Source organism: Pseudoliparis swirei, chromosome 22 (assembly GCF_029220125.1).
Source record: "Pseudoliparis swirei isolate HS2019 ecotype Mariana Trench chromosome 22, NWPU_hadal_v1, whole genome shotgun sequence".
Lineage (NCBI taxonomy): Eukaryota > Metazoa > Chordata > Actinopteri > Perciformes > Liparidae > Pseudoliparis > Pseudoliparis swirei.
In genome coordinates, this window is record NC_079409.1 from 15,096,894 (window position 1) to 15,113,998 (window position 17,105).

Below are 17,105 nucleotides of genomic sequence, written 5' to 3' on the forward strand. Positions count from 1 at the left end.
AACTGCATCCTCCTTTATTGGAAAAACGGTCCACAACCACAGACTGTATGCTCACAACATATTTAGCTTGTGACGACTTGTCACATATAGGGCGGCCTGAGTGTGGACATGAGTTGTGCGAGTTATTGGATGTTACATTATTTCACTTTACAGACAAGAGACAAGAAGACAAATGCCCTCTCCTAAATCGCTTTATGAAACACTCAGATGTATCTCGTTAATCCTGACCTCTAGTTTGTTTACCGCGGCTGATCAATGTATTGATCTCGACTGAACCCAGTGTGAATCAGATCACCGCTAGGAGGCGCTGTTCTCTCTCATCCGCTGACACAGATCCTGATTGACAGCAGCATTTGTCCCGCCCACTTCCCTTTTACCGTCCAATCAACGCTTACGTTGCTTTGTTGTCGTACGTGTCCTAACAGCGGAACTGAACTCTCGAGAGGGAGGCAATCTGCTAGAAACCAACACAACAAGGTACATTTGGACACATTTGAACACCTTTGCGGGGATATGTATTTGCGTGTTTACTTCCCAGTCACTTCCGCAGTGCAGTGATGTGATTTAAACGACTAGAAAGGCTAAAAGTGAGCTGAGGCCTAACGTCAATGGATACGTGAAGCCTTCGGATGCTTAGCCGTTAGCATCGAGCTAGCGTGACACATTGAGACCGAATAATAGCTGACATGCATTTTAATGAGAACTAATTAAATACAGACTAACTTTTACACGTTTTGTAAATTAAACGCTGTGTCCGTCATTTGCTTGCATGTCTGTTGACGCAGTCGTTCGTTAGCTTTACCGATACCCGGCGTTAAGCTAGCGGTAAAACAGGGAGTGGATTATCTTTTAAATGAGACATGTGGTTTTAAATGCTCTCGTGAAAGTACATTACTGTCCGAGACTTCAAAATAATATTGTCATCATAGCCACACCACTGGATTAAGTATGTTTAAACACGTGTTCACGTATGTTAACGAAAATGTGTGTATTTGTTTTGGATATTTAACTTTGATCAAATGTACTCAGTCACAGTTATTGTTGAGCAGAAATGGCGTCGACTCTTCCCTTTTGTGAGCAACAGAAACCTGACAATATCAGTCTTTCATATCCATTAAGTTATTAGGATATTAATTGAAAAGTCGATCAACAAACACTGACACATTGCATCTTTTCTTGGCTCAATAGAATTTTAAACATTATTCATTTGAGTTTTAGAGAGTTGATTTGATAAGGCTAAACATCACCGTGACCTCTGGAGAATTGTGATATTGTTGATACTTTTCTAGCTAGTTATTTATGTGCTCAATCAAATATTGGCAGAGATCATTAAGCTGCTTGATCGATAATAAAAAGCGTTGTCAACAGCTGTGGCAAGAGGTCCCTGTCAGTCCCTTTCTCATGAACACAAGATCTTAGGAACACCTGGAGGGATACAAAAAAAAGTGGCTCAAATGTATACTTTGATTTTCATTGTGTTCAAAGGTCAAGGTCCCAAACATGTTGTTGGCCATAATGCAAGAATCCATATGATAACATGGTGAAGTGATGACATTTTAGACAGATGTGAACTGCAGCTTCACTTTTTTGAGGAGGCAGTAATTCTAGTTATCTTTAACCCTTGTGTTGCCTTAGGGTCATTTTGACCCGAATCAATATTACACCCTCCCCCCGCCTTTGAGTCATTTTGACCCGATTCAATGTTTCACCCTCCTGTTACCTTTATATTTACTAACATATTTTACCCTTTGGGTTCAATTTGACGCCAGCAATTAAAACCTCCAGAAAATTATTAGAATTAATATTGTTTTCCAAGTTTAAGTGTGAGGCACTTTATGTTTGTTTGTTGACTACCGAAAGAACACCGACATTAAACATTGAATGGGGTCAAATTAATCCTAAAGCGGGGGGAGGGTGTAATATTGATTCGGGTCAAAATGACCCTAAGGCAACACAAGGGTTAAAGTAAACAGGCGTTCACTTGACTGTGCCATTGGAATAATCTCATCACCACTGCCCACATGCAGTTAACACCGTAACATTCATTTTGTTTTCCCTTCAGCAGCTTTACGATTATTAGTCATTCCCAGACTGTTCCACGCAGCTTGTTTTAACTCTTCATTGAAGCCTTGTTTACACTGAGTGAAAAGACCAGACCGTTTCTAAAGCTGCAACATTCAATCCACTGCTCCATGTGTTGGGAAGTATTTTTTCCTCATTTCCCTAAATTTCAGGACCCATATTCTCAGAGAACTCCTACAATTTCGAGCAAGGACTCTTGGCTTAAGAGTGATTTGGGAAACTTCTCAGAGCAACTTTGACAAGGAAGGGACTGACACTTTAATTGAGGAGGTGTGGTGGACCCTGTTGCTCGGTACGATGCATTCTGTTAGAGGTGTGATTAGTTGATCCAAAAAAAGATCGGCACCATCTAATATGTCGTCATTCAGTGTTTGGTGAATGTTTCTTCTTCTTTGTCTTGCCACCATTTCTCCTCTGCTTAAGAAACTCTTTGCCTCTCAAACGTCCTCCTTCCTACTTGTTTCCGTTTTTTCACCTCAGGTGCTTTCTTTAGCGCTAAGACACTCTGTGAATATCTTTTATCTCATTAGCAAAATGGCAAACATCTGTCTGCATATCTGTTAAAACTCTGTTAAGTCCATAATAAAAAATGTCCCCAAGTTGCACTTCATAAAACGCGTTTTTTAGTTCTTTAGTTTTTATAGCCAATTAAGATCCACTTTGGTTTGAACTATTATTTGCATCGTTGATTATTTTTGGCAGCAAAACAATGATGAATATTTTAAATGGTGTTTATGGTGCCCTTTGTGCCGTACAAAGAGAGCAGAAGGTTTTTTTTTTTTTTTTTACAATTCTGTTGGCGTGGTTCACAATTATACATTAATGACCATAACAGGCTAAATGAATTGAGAAGAGTGAAGTCATTATCTAAGGTCATTAATACAAGCCAACACAATGTGACAGAATGAGTTACTCTGTGGCCCTTTTGTCCTTTGGGATCCTTGGAACTACACTAAGTTATTTTCTTAGTTATTGTATAGTGTTAGTATTTTATCTTCTACTTTATCTTTTTTTATTTCTCAGTGGTCCCCAAGATACTTTATCTGAAGGTCTTCATCCTGCATATTGAGCAGTTTCACATTTGCCTCCAGCCATCTCTCGCTGATATGCAGCCAGTTCTGTCCTTCTTTTTAAACTCAATAAGCATAATATACACCCAAGGAGCCAATCCAGGTTGATTTTTTTTATTTTTTATCTTGAAATCAAGAGGTATGCTACTGTTTCTGACAGGGTTCGTACGGTCATGGAAAACCTGGAAAAGTCATGGAATTTTAAAATGGTCATTTCCAGGCTTGGAAAAGTCATGGAAAAAACTTAAAACATCAAAGTTTTGGAAAAGTCATGGAAATTTGTTATAATCACATGTTCATTTACGCCGAGTTTGAAATAATTAATATATTTTTAAAGAAAGACGCTCAAAATATAAGCCGGCGTACGCTCTCAATACGCAACATTTTCTACATTTTTCATGTTTATACCGAGATTTCAGTTTGGTCATGGACATTTGGTTTAAAGTCCTGGAAATCCATTGGTCAAGATGTGTAAGAACTCTGTTCTGAGACAGTGTGGTTTGTTTACCTTATCATCTGTTCAGCTTGCTTGAGGATATGCTCTTCACGCCTCACATTTAGATGTGCTTGTGTGAATCTAAATGCATCAGATTTAGGATGATACAATATATTCGCACCCTCTGTACTGGCTGTGACAAATAAGACTCGTCTTAGCTCAGCCGTTGGTATCCAAGACTGTTGCATTTAAGGAGTAGCCTCAGGTAATAAAAACTGTCTGATGAAACTGCAACAATTTTGTCATGCTTATGTAAAACTAAACTTCTTCTGTGTCCCAAGATGTGTCTGCTGGGATTAGGATATCTTAAAATAGCCCATCAAAATCAGCATGACAGCTTCTCAGATTGGGATATTTTTCAGTTAAAGCACTTTGGTATGAGAAGGAACGCACAAATAGAGCCAGACATCCTGCCCATGTCATTTGTTTTTAAAATATTAGGTACATTTTCTACTATAAAGCTTGTACAGAATCGGGGAATTGTCCTTTTTTTGTTATTTTTTTGCTTTTTCGGGATACACTTTCTGGAGACTAAGGCTACATCCACACTGATATGTTTCCGTTTTAATACTGGAGTTTTAAAACAAAAACAGGTGTTTCTGCAGTGTGATTTCCGTCCAAACTAGCACACCTGAAACTATCGCTAGATTATCCGCGTACACCAGTTATGTTGCTGCGGGCGTAAACAGGAAGTGAATTGGCTGTTTGACGGATATTGTTTACATTTTAAATGAAGGCTTATTAGTGTGAATGTAGCCTGGATGTCGCTGGGTAGTTATTCTGGTGTTGTCCAAAGGGCGTCTGCATTGTGTATGAAGGGGATTTGCTTTTGATGACTAAACATGGCCTGTTCTTTGCATTCATTACCCTGGTTGCCAGCATTGGTGCTACCCAGAGCAGCTACTCCTCCACGGTCTGAGTAGCTCATCCAGGTAATTTGAGGGTTATGTGTGCTTTGTTCAAGAGGACTTGGCTGCTGTGCACGACAACGAGACCGACGACCTGTGGAGTCCTCGTGTTTATTAACAGAGCTTTGCAATCGTGTTGATCACAGATTGTGATATGCTGACCCTCGTGTCCTTTTTCAGATTGCACAGCCAAGGCGGAAACAGAAATATAATTTCCTTGATTTCTATCCGTACATTCTTCACACTGCTGCCGCTTGTATGTGTCTCTCTGTAGTTGTTCTGTCTCACCTGCTAACCTCTGTGCTAACCTCATCAGATGGAGGTGGAGCAGCTCCTGTCTCTGTCAGGCCCAGCTCTGGCCCAGGCTGTCAGCTCTCTGCTGGAGACCCCAGGCCTCTACGTCTTCTCCGACATCCTGGAGCTGCCTAATGTCAGAGAGGTAAAGACACACGTGCACGTCATCTTCCTACCCGTTTGTGTCTTTCGCGACCTTTTCAGGCTTGGCATGAAGATACGCCATTTTAATCGCAACTTCACAGTTAATCTCCCGGGTGTTAATTTATCCAGCACACATTGAGAATCTGGCGAACCAAATCACATTCAGAGAGGTCAGTGATGCGTGTGACCACATTGTGAGTGCAGCATCAGCACAAGTGCACTCCCTAACCACATTGATCATCTGTGCATGTGGACATGTGTCTCCATTTGTGCGTCAATGATCAAAGTCATGACTACCCTCCCAATCAACACATCTATAAATGGAGTTCCTGAGCGTGATGCAGTTTCAAAAAGTACATTGCCAACATATTGCGTATGTTCAGCGCCGCAAAAAAAATCAAAACACAAAATAGGCAACTAAAAAAATCCTCATAGTTATAATAATTATAATGCCGATATTATTTCAGTCTAGAAATATTAGGCACCTTTTAGGCAAGTATATCACAAAACAGGCAGAACAAGAGATATATAATTTATATTTAATCGCTCAGCACCCCCCCATCCCCCCCGTCAACAATTCTTGGCTCGCACTGGCTTCTTGCTTCAATATATGTTTAGCTCTTTGTTTCGTCAGAGGACTTTTAAAGTAAAATATCCCATCCATTACTAATCTGTAGTTGAGCTGATACCATTGTCTGTTTATACCATTTCTTCATGTACTGTCGTCCTCTTGGGGGGATGATGCATTTCCTAAAGTTTCTGTTTTTTCAATTTCAATATCAGGTTCACATCTAAATACAAAATAGCAGCAGTTAGGCTAAATGCGCCCCTGGAGGTAATTTCTGGTAAACTTTGCCAATGCCCCACTGGTGTTAAATTATAGTCGAGAGTCTTGCAAAAGCTTCCTGTCAGCCAAAAGGAAAGTCTCTAAAAGTTATCCCTCTGTTCACTGGAGACAAATCAGACTAAAGACGCCCACTGGGAGAGTCGCAGCATGGATGTCCCAAACCCAAGGAGGTGTCTCAGCTGTGCCTCATGCACCAGTTTCAAACGTTTTGATGAGCTTCACATATCCTTCTTAGTTATTGAAAGTAAATGTTTTTCTAAACTGTCGATGCAGACAGACAATCACTCGTAACCAGCAGCATGGAGTCCCACAAATGGGCCATTTCAGTGACATCGCCGCACAACCCTGCAGTGAGTGCTGCAACGCCTGTTGTGGTGAATGCAGCCTCAAAAAGAGTCTCAGCAAGACTCAAATTGCAGTTGCACCGTTTTTATGTGGAGTCTCATTACTTCAGTGTTCTGCCACTTCATTTTTTCTTTCCCCTCGTCTTCTTCTTCTCCACCACAGATGGAGAATGGCCCTCATGCACCAATGTACCAGCTCCTCAACCTCTTTGCCTATGGAACCTACTGTGACTACAAAGGTATTGCAGTGGCAGCACAGTGTAAATAAGTAATGGGGCATCCCTGCAACTCTTTATTATTAGCTGTATTTTCTTTGTTGCGAAGCAGGTACCCTGACGCATGTTTTACACCCTCACCTGAGACACTGCAGGCGGGTTATTACAAACACATTTACTCCTGTGCTTTTATCTGTATGGGAAACCTTTCCTGGCCCTGACACGCAACACCCAAGTGTTCTGATTGGCTGATGATTGTCTGTGTTGCAGCAGTGCTCTCACAAATGGGCAGTAAACTAATCTTTTGTGAATTTGCCGTCTGTGTAATGCATCGAGAGGCTTCAACGAGAAGTGGAATGTTAATTATTTCAAATTTTATGCTGAACATCAACCAATAGCCTGGACAAAAAAATTAGCCTACTTTATTGTTCCTTTCCCTTTGGAGTCACGCCGACAGGAAACACATTCACTTTCATAGGGCTGTGTGGTGAAGCCCTCAGAGGAGCTGTCAGCTGCTTTCTCTGAGGGTGTGAGTCCCGTCACCAGGGGAGCATAGCAACAGGACACACAGTCGCTCGGGACCGATTTCCTCCCGATTTCCTCCCGATTTCCTCCCGACTATGTTCTCAGGCTGCTTAGAGCCCCACACTTACCTGCGTGTCCCTGCGTAACGTTACACTTCAAAGTAATAAGTAGTGCCTCGGTGATGTGTGACCCTCTTCAAGTGACACTTCCACACTACTCTGGTACATTTTTCCCATTGTGTCTCTTTTTGACTATTTCCTGTTCTTGTGTGCTGCTGCAGAGAGAGCTGCCTCTCTTCCCGAGTTGACCCCCGCTCAGAGAAATAAACTCCGTCATCTGTCCATCATCAGTCTGGCATCCAACCTCAAGGTACTGGTTCATTCTTTTCACTGCAGTTTAAACAGCAACATGCAGATTCATTGTGTAATGTTGTGTTCGCCTCAAAAATAGAAAACATGTATACTTTCTGCAGCCACCTTTGCTGTCGGCTTCGCAGAGCAAGATGTCAGTGCTGTGTTAATAATGCTGCTGCTTTCAAATATGGCCACGTAATCCACCTTTTTTTTTTTTTTTTTGTGTTTAGGTTTGCTGTGAATTTACAAAGGGACAGATCATGAGAAGCTCACTTTTCAGTGTACAAATACACAACACACACACAACAAAAACTGTAAACAACGAAGTTGTTCAGTTTTTTTTTTATATTATTTATATGTAAATCGTATGAGTTATGTCTACCTGAGCAGAAAACCAAGTCTCTCTCTCCCTTCTGTGTTGTTATCATGGAACCTGAAAATTAACTGGATATGTCCCTTTAAACTTGTGGCTGTTTCATATCAGCTCAATAAAAATGACAGAAACCAAAAATCCTTTCAGTCTCAAGCTTCTCAAGAAAGAGTTACCAGCACAGCCGCTACTGCTCATTTCATATTGGACTTCTTACCCCTCCCTCCATGTGCATGATGAAGTATATTTAATGTTCTTTTATTAAGGCATATTTAACTCGCTCCTGCCAACCGTTGTGCACATCTCCTGCCCTTTTCTTTCTCTGCTCCCGATAAATAATTGATTCATTATTCTCACCAGCGCTGTCCTTTTTTTAATTTTATAAACTTAATCTCACTTTCTACTATCATTGCTCCTTTCACTCCTGACCTTGTTTTTTTACTGTCACTGCTTTCCCCCGCATGTAGGCGTGGACTCTCTAATTGGCCAGTGAAGGATTGCTAAATTTAAAACGGTCCTTTCACCTTTCTCTGGCAGTGACATTTAGACAAATAGGCAATTTTACTGTAACATTTTGTATCATTTCCCATCAAACCATTAAAGCGGAATCAAATTATCTGTCTTTATACCTTAGATAAAAAAAGAAGATAAAATGTTAAGTGTCCATCTCTTTTTTTTACCTTCAGTGCCTGCCGTACTCGCTGCTTCTGCAGCAGCTCGAGCTGAAGAATGTGAGGGAGCTGGAGGACCTGCTGATAGACGCCGTGTACTGCGATATCATCCAGGGCAAGCTGGACCAGAGGAACCAGCAGGTGGAGGTAGACTGCAGCGTGGGTCGTGACCTCGGGCCCAACGAGCTGCCAAACATAGTCAACACGCTGCAGGAGTGGTCAGCATCCCCTCTGTGGGCCTGTGCACACACATTGTTATGTCTCAGTTATCAGATTTCTAACTCCATCTCTCTCTCTCTCTCTCAGGTGCACAGGCTGTGAGACAGTGCTGTGTGGTATTGAAGAGCAGGTCTCGAGGGCGAACCAATACAGAGAGAGCCAGTTAAAGGTCAAAGTCCAAGTGGAAACGGAGGTTAGTCCTTCATCTCGTCAGCCTACAGTTTTTTTCCACCCAGTAAATCCAGTAAATGTGACTTCCCCTTCAGCATCTGTTTATGCTTCCAGCCTCCTGTGGTCTTTTAGTTTTCTTACTGACTGCATATTTCTTTTTTGTGCATTTTGTTTGAGGGTAAGCTCATACTGCAGCGTGTTCATGAACACATTAAAGTATGAACATGCTTCTGTATGAATGTATCCACAAACCTGACGAGTGTTATACAACCAGTGTTACTGTGATATGATTACATTCCCCAGCAATGAGTCGTGAAATGCTAAGTTCAGCTGCGCTGCTGCTTTGCCAGAAAATGAATTGTGTTTTGCGCAAAGTAAGGTTATGTTGTGTCGAGGCGAAACGCGGCAGGTCAGTTTGCATCACGTCAACTTTCAGGTAAATATCCCCTCGGCACATATGTGACTGAGCTGAGGAAGAGACGGACCGGTTAGGTTTAATATTTTTAACCCTCAGTTGAAATTTTTATTTTAAAGGCAGAGCGCAAGACACGAGGCACACAGACTGCGTGGCGGTCGCCTCTTTCTATTCTGGCTAAAGCGTAACGTGTGAAACCGGCTGGGGGAGGGAGGATATCGATCAGCAGGTGGGGGATTTTAATTAATTTCTTAGCCAGTCACATAACTGGTCTCATGGTGAATCAAATAATCTATGACCAGACGTCTCCTTCTGTAAACGAGCAGAATGGTGAGTTATAACCAACCAGTGGGGCAGCAATAGTATTTTAGTATTATAACTAGTAACATAACTGATAACCTTGAAAGCAAGTAATATTATTTTATTTATTATTATACAAAAGAAAATAAGTAACAAGTATTTTCCTGAGTAACTGTTCCAACACTAAATGAAACTTTAACTCACCCCCCCTCTGTAATTTTGAATCCATCTTTCAGGTCTCAAACCTCCAGAAAACATTAAAGGCCAGCGCTGCCTCTCCGTCGTCAGGCCCCGCCCCCGCTGGAGCCGCCTCCAATCAGGATGCAGATCAGCCTGCAGAGCCACGAGACCCCGCATCCTCTCAGGAACCACGACAACCAGGCAAAAAAAGTTCAAAGGTGAAAGGGTGAGTACCGTGATGCAACCTTTTGAACTGGCAGCGTCGAAGTGCGTGGCGACACACACAGACACACACAGACACACACACGCATGACTGGAGTTACGGCCTTCTGAATAAAACGGTCAGTTTGCATAGAGATTGCGTTCATAAAGCATGGCCCAGAAATTGAACACATAAAATGTGTTCGGCCATGTAGAATAATTGACTGAAAATTGGTTTAGTCCGAATTGTTGGTAAATCAAGGGGGGGGGGGGGTTCCAGTAACAAATGCTATTTATTAGCCATTCCTCAACAACAGCAAAAAGGAAAGCTGCCGGTGTCGTTTTCTTCCATCACATTTCTTTTATTGCTTCTTTTGTTTTGTTAAAAAACGTTGGTACCGTGGTTTTTGAAAAGTGCTTTATAATTACAAACGCAGCATGACGAAGACAAGAGAGGGAGAGGAATTTAACACAGAACCGCTATGTTTCTATTTTTTCAATCAACATTAAAAAGCCAGCTGCCGTTGTAAGTGGTTAGTGTGGACGTGTGTCTGCATGAAGTAGCTTTATTATCACATCAGTGTTTTGCAGAAGTCTGCTCACCCTGCTTTCAGGGACTCTTCCTGCTCTGCTCCCATCCGGCCCAATTACCGATGGCTAATTCCACATCTGTCCTGGATTGTAAAATGTCACTGGATGCACAGATGCCCCACGTGCTCTCCTGAAGGAGCCGCCGCCCCCTCCAGTGATCCAAAGAGACGCTCCGCTCGTCTGCTGGTTATGTTGTTGCCGTCGAACAGAAAGCAGTGATTATTTTTCTCGTATTTGGATGAAGCTTTGAGCTCTATAATTTTCATCACTCAGCACTGCACTTCATTCAAATGAAGATCCACTTGAAATCCGAATTAATGATGGCGTAACCTCAATCCTCGAATTAAAAATGAGTTTTGACACTTTCTTTATGAAGCTATTAAAAGGACGCGACATAGCGCAGCGATTATTATTAGGAATAGGTTCTTTGCTGAATTTCTTTTTCATTTGTCGGAAATAGAAAATCCGCTGAAATCAATTCCGATGCCAAAATACTGCCATTAGTTATCACAAAGACACCGTTGCACCGAGGTTGCATCAGTAATATGCTTGTTTAGTCGTGCAAGTGGAAAGTAAACATGTAAATCATGTCGGTACGACGATAAATCCCCATGTGCCGGTGCAGTGGTTCACTCTGTTTCTCCCCGTCAGGCTGCGCGGCAGTGGGAAGATCTGGTCCAAGTCCAACTGAAAACAAGAGACTGAGACGTGGAGACGAGGCACTGAAGGACACTATCACTGATCGACGGACATGATGGACAAAAAGATGTTCATGGACTCCCCTGTCACACACACACACACACACACACACACACAATAAAATCAGGAAGCTTCATGGGAAGTTTTCTTGTCACCCAATCTCACCTTGACGGATTCAGAAACACACCGGCTGATGGAAAAATAGTTGATGGTCGAGGACCGTCAGTGTACACACACACACACACACACATATACATATACACACACACACACATACGTGTCACTTGTAATCCAGACCATGAAGACAGATCAGTCTGCAGCAGGAGTCGGTTGCCTTTGAGCTGAAGCGGGATCCGTGTATTCGATGTGTAAGTGTGTATCATTATTGGTTTAAGAACTTTGTTTTTTTGTTTTGGATTCATTCTATGTTGCTTTGTATGTTTTTCTCTCTGCTGAATTGAGACATGTATAAAATCAGAATATAAATTGTCGGGAAATAAAACAACGCCCTGTACTTACTTACCCTGACTCACTCATTAATGACTGTCAACTTCTTTCATTAAATGCACTTCAAAGTGCATCTGGAGGGTGCTCAGCTAAATGTTAGCTCGCAGAAGGGGGCTACCCGTTAGGGGGTCAAGCCATTAATTAGGGCACGTCCCTAAAGAGACTAATGTATTATAGAGCTGAGGCTTCCCCCTGTGCGCAACCAGCATGGCTACATACACACCAAGCGCATTCATATTTCATACGCGGGTGTTTTGCCCAGAGCTTCTAGTTCAATGTCAAAAATTGCCAGCCACCCTCGTACCTCCACCACGCCGTGAGGATTGCCTCCATGGCGCCTGCTCCACCCGTCACTCACTCTTTATTCTGTTTCCTCTAATTCTCCACTATTTAGCCTGCGTGACATTAATGATGGCAATAATCTGACCAGCAGCAGCAGCAGCGAGAGGGAAATAGACGACAGGGAAATGATGGTCCTGTTTCATTTAACCCTGCATATTTCTCTACAAATCCCATCCCACCTCTATAAATAGGGCTGTTAATTCCAGGCAGTGTGATTGAGTCTCATTGGTTCACAGTTGTTTTTCTGCCAGATTGAAGCTGTGATTTCTAACAGCTGTTCACCCCTCAAGTGTTTGTTAGTGACAGGGTGAGCTGGCCCACGTGTAATGTTGAGAGCCGTGGCAGGTGAGTCATGTGTTATTATGCAGCGCGTGAGCGATGACTCCGCAGACGTGAGTTCACACCTAACTTCTGCATTAGTGGTTGTCGTTCGTCCGCCAAGGTTCCAGATTCCTGCACCGTCTGCTGGTTTGCGTCTCATAACTAGACGGTCATTAACATTTCTGAGTTGGAACAAAAGCAATCAATCGATTTGATTGATCAGTAAAATGCCCGCAGGAGATGGAAACGGTCGCTGTGCAGCCGACTGGTGGAGAATGGCCTGGTTGTATTGACATTTGTTTGAATAACGGTACACAGAGGTAATTATTGCTTAGCATGCTGTTAATATTTCAGAAGCGAGAGGAATCCATATGAGGTGAGGAGATAAGGAAAAGCTTCAGACACAAGCGGTCTCCTGATTCTTCGGCCTCCTTCTCAGCTGCTCCTCACGAGTAAAAACATGATTGGCACACACAGTTATTTTTAATGCCAAGCTCGTGGTTCAAAATCAATGCAAGCCGGTGGACCAATTGTTCACTTCAGGGAGAAAAAGATAAAGATACACAGGGAGCTATTAAAAAGCACATTGTTAGCGTTGTCCTTCCCGTATAAGTCACACAGCTCCAGGGGACTTCATTCAACATGCATAGAAATAAACACATAGACGCAGCGCTAAAACGACAGTGTTGAGTCTTTATTGAACTTCCATGGTACAGAAAGACCACATTTCTACAGGAATGCTACTAAAAATTCACAAGACTAGATATCTGGAGGATAGCATGAGCCACGCATGACGCCACCAGCACTATGTCTGTATGTCTGTAGTGGAAATATGTGTAAGTAAGTGCATGTCTCGAAGCTGCTTAGAAAAGTTGGCAAACAAACTGACATTTGGCTTTGAAAGGTTGGATAAGACACCACTGATAGATAAAATAGACATTTATAAATAACAGATTTGAAGCTACTCTCACAGGTCTTTCTTTCTCTGTACATGCAGATTCACTGGAGACAGAGATGATGCTCCTTGATGTACTGCTTTCCTTTGGTGCACCCAAGACAGTTGATATACTGTGACTTGAAAAGTGATATGAAGGGAAATGATGGTGGTTTTATCTTCCAGATTAAGATACTTGGCTGTCAGGTGGGGGGAAAAATCCTTTTCGTGGTAACATCAGTCCTTTGATCACGCGTACAGTTCAAAGATGGTCATTTCCATGACAACATCAATCTGTCTTTGTTGTGCTCCACCGAAAACCATTTGGGAGTCATTGATTTTCAACACTAATGCATCCATCCATTCCCGCTCTGAATATTTTCCTCCACTGGAAGTACTAATATGTTAACACACGTCTGACACAGTCCAGCAGGAACAGAGGGCGCTCACGAAGACGTGAACATCAGCCAGAAAACATACCATGAGGAAAACCTCAAACAAAACAGACTCCTCTACACACTGCAGAGGGAAAAAGCCACACTATTTGCATTCCAGGCGCCCAAAGCGGGGAATAAACATCAGTTTTTGGAGCGTGACATGTTAAACACATTGCCTGTTGGCTACAATCGTGCCAAACAGCTTTGTGAAATACCCCGTTCAGTGTGTGGAGATGCTGAGAATGGCTTTTTAACCATTTGTGAACCAGATACAAGCCTGCTGAACTGAGCTCGATTTGAGTGAAAATATGAAAGAACAAAGAGCTATGATGAGAATGAATACTGAACAGCTTCACATGTGCAGCAGTATCACTGTTGTGGGGGCGCAGGTTATGAATTTGTGGTGTCATGGGATGTCGCAGGTCTGTTAAACTGCTTGTTTGTGAATTAGTCATGGCGGGTCGAAGAGCAGAGCAGTTGGTTGGCTTGACAGATCCCGGGGCCATACGGGGGGGGGGGGGGGGTGACAGGGAGCAGGTTACAGCGACGCATGAGCCACAGGAAAGACATTTATACCAAACACCGAGGAGGGAGGGAGGGAGGGAGGGAGGGAGCTGCAGGGAGATGTGTTTGGGTTTTTCACCTCGGGGAGCCCCAGGTGTTTTGCGATGGCTGGATACCTGGGACCTCTTGATTCAATTCACAGTTTCAGAGAAAATAAAGAACGCTGCAGGCACACCCTCTGGTCGTGTTGATGTTCCTCTTCAGGCCCGGAAGAAATGTCTACCGTTTGGAAAAACAGTCACCTCAGATGTTCACAACTGGGATCCTGACACAACAAGAGACACAGAGAAGAAGAGTGAGAGAAAACAAAAGGGACTGAAAGGAGGTGGTGGGAAGCTTCGGGAAGTCTGAGGATGGGAGCGGAGGGAGCGGAGGAGAGGAGCAGGGAGGCCCGAAGCTGGAAAATTGGTGTACACCCAAACGGAAAGCTGCATCGCAGGAGACTGAGAGGGTGGCGAGGAGAAGAGACTGAAGAGAAGGAGGAAGAGGAGGACGGTGGAGGAAAAGCTGATGGGGGGGGTGAGGAAATGAGCGGGAGCACTAGAGTAATTATTCTGATTTAGATTAACTTTGAATACCCTCAAATAAAAGCATCATTTCATGGCCAGTGACTGGGGCCCAGTATGACTCATGTGTAGAGGGAGTTTAACACACTGAAACATCTTACATCAGAAACACTCCAGGCTGAATCCTCCTCAGAGAGGACCACTACTCCATGTGCATCCTTATAAAACAGAACAAGTAGTAATGCTGCTTCACACACACAAAGGAGCACACTGGCATGTTGAAACTCAAACATGCACATAAGACTCTAAGACTAAGACACACACTTTGAAGAATGTGGAGAGCTGGTAAAACGACTCATTACCTCTCCCTGTCGGTGAAGGAGGAGGAGGAGGTGCTGTGCAACGTCTGCCGGCTGTCCTCCGAAGCGAGGGAACGAGGGAGCGCGAGGGAGAGTGGGGGGGCCACGCCACGAGAAAGAGGGGCTGGGTGCTGGGAACAGCTGTGATCGTAACTGGGAAGAAAGGTTGACACAGATGGGGAAGATGGGGAGAGGGGATGGAGGGAGGCGAGAAAATTGGGGGAGACTCGTGGAATAGGGATAGAGGGGTAAAGGGGAGTTGGTGAAGGGGGGAGACAAATGAAATGGCACACAATCCAGATGGAAGGATTGGAAAAGAGACCAAGAAGAAGAAAGAGAGGAGTAGAAGCCAAGAAGAAATGACTCAAAGAAAGTTGGAGGTTTAGAGAGACAGATAACAGTAAAAGGAGGTTAGAGAGGGAGCAGGAGATGGTAGAGAAGGGTGGAATTAAGGGAGACGGACAGAGACACAGATAGAAGGAGAAAGGGCAGAGGGAGGAGAGACAGAGAAACAGAGATCAGTCGAGCCATTTAGCATCAGTGAACACATTACTCTGCCACTGTGTGAGAGAATTAGTGCACTCATCGGACTCATTAAAACCCTGTCGGCTGAGGGTCGCAGGGGGGAGAGCGAGAAAAGGAGGAAGGAGGCCGGCACTGTGCGACGGGGGAGGGGAGGGAGACAGGAGGGGTGAGGGGCGAAGGATGCAACAAGGTTACGGAACGGACAGAGGGGCGACGCATCACACAGCCATTGTTTCAGAGAGGAAGGTGAAGGCCGAGAGCCACAAGTTCACGCTCGAGACGCACAACAAAGCTGTTCTTGTCGCCATCAAAGCCATCCGGCACCCTCATCTTCCCTCAGTAACACCTGTTCTGGCTACACACACACACACACACGCACATATATACACACAAACATCGTCACGCTTGATAACATTAGTCACACTCACGGTTTTAGGGCTTAGAAAATCACTGAGCACATATGCCGCTCTGCTATAATCAGAATGAACTGGACGATGGCCAATTCCCACTATAGGCTACCATTTCAGTCCATCTGTACCCTCTCTCTCCCGTTCATGTCGCGGCCCTCTCTCCATCTGACACATGGCGTTATTTACACATTTATGACACTGAAGCACAAGAGAGGGGCTGCTGCCATGTCTCCAGCCTTGAATCTTTTGTCGGGCCACTTTGGATCCACCAGCAATGGGAGGTGTTGGGGGCCGCTGAGGTAAATTATCGAAACAACGGCGAAGGCAAGTCTCGGGAACAGAGAGAAAAAGGGGTTTATCGTGTATCAGCTCACAGCAAGCTGGAGGATTATCTATGGATCAGCAGTGGGACTGGCGGTGTTGGGAGAGATAGGAGACTGGTGACGGAGATAAGAGGAGTACCAGCTGTGCAAAGACAGGCGGCGTTAGAGCAAGCCAATGGCGGCAACTGGAGGTAAGCGAAGAACACGAAGAAAGAAGGGAAACACAGGTATTCAGAGGCAGGAGAAAAACAACCCTGAGGGCTGATGGGAAGGAGGCCGAAGTGGGAGGAGGGAGTGAGGGGTAGAAAGAGAGCGAGCGGAGATAATGTAGGGAGGAGGGAGCAAAACACATTTTAAAGGGACAGTTCATTTATATTTCCCCTTACTTATTTATCAGTCGACATCGGTAATAAAATAAATCAATTCACAACAAGGTATGTGGGTTCTCTTCATGGACTGCGTCACGATTCCCAGAGAGAGACATTGCTGTTTATACTGGCGCTATCCTCCCATATAGAGAGGAGGCAGACATCTCGACCGCTGATACAAATATGATTTCTATGATTCATTTTTGGTTGAACTTTCCCTAACAAATTATCCTGATTCAGGCAATGAAATGAAACAATCATGATGCAATCGACACGTGGGTAAGATGCTCAGACAGCAGCATTACAGGAAGGAGGATAGTGAACGTATAAATGGGTGAGAAAAGATTGACAACAAAAGGAGTGAGAGATGGAGGGAGTGGGCAAATGAACGAGGTGATATTGGTTTGATCAGCA

General features: G+C 43.8%; 1 protein-coding gene across 1 annotated transcript; it reads left to right on the forward strand.

Annotated features, from left to right (window-relative positions):
- Positions 1 to 405: 405 nt before the first annotated feature.
- On the forward strand, positions 406 to 11,617 carry cops7a (COP9 constitutive photomorphogenic homolog subunit 7A). The gene is made up of 8 exons (XM_056445164.1): positions 406 to 477; positions 4,873 to 4,995; positions 6,349 to 6,424; positions 7,206 to 7,294; positions 8,335 to 8,537; positions 8,626 to 8,731; positions 9,661 to 9,830; positions 11,048 to 11,617. The coding sequence occupies exons 2-8, from the start codon at positions 4,873 to 4,875 to the stop codon at positions 11,085 to 11,087; spliced, it is 807 nt and encodes a 268-aa protein (XP_056301139.1). The 5' UTR covers positions 406 to 477; the 3' UTR covers positions 11,088 to 11,617.
- The last annotated feature ends 5,488 nt before the right edge of the window (positions 11,618 to 17,105 follow it).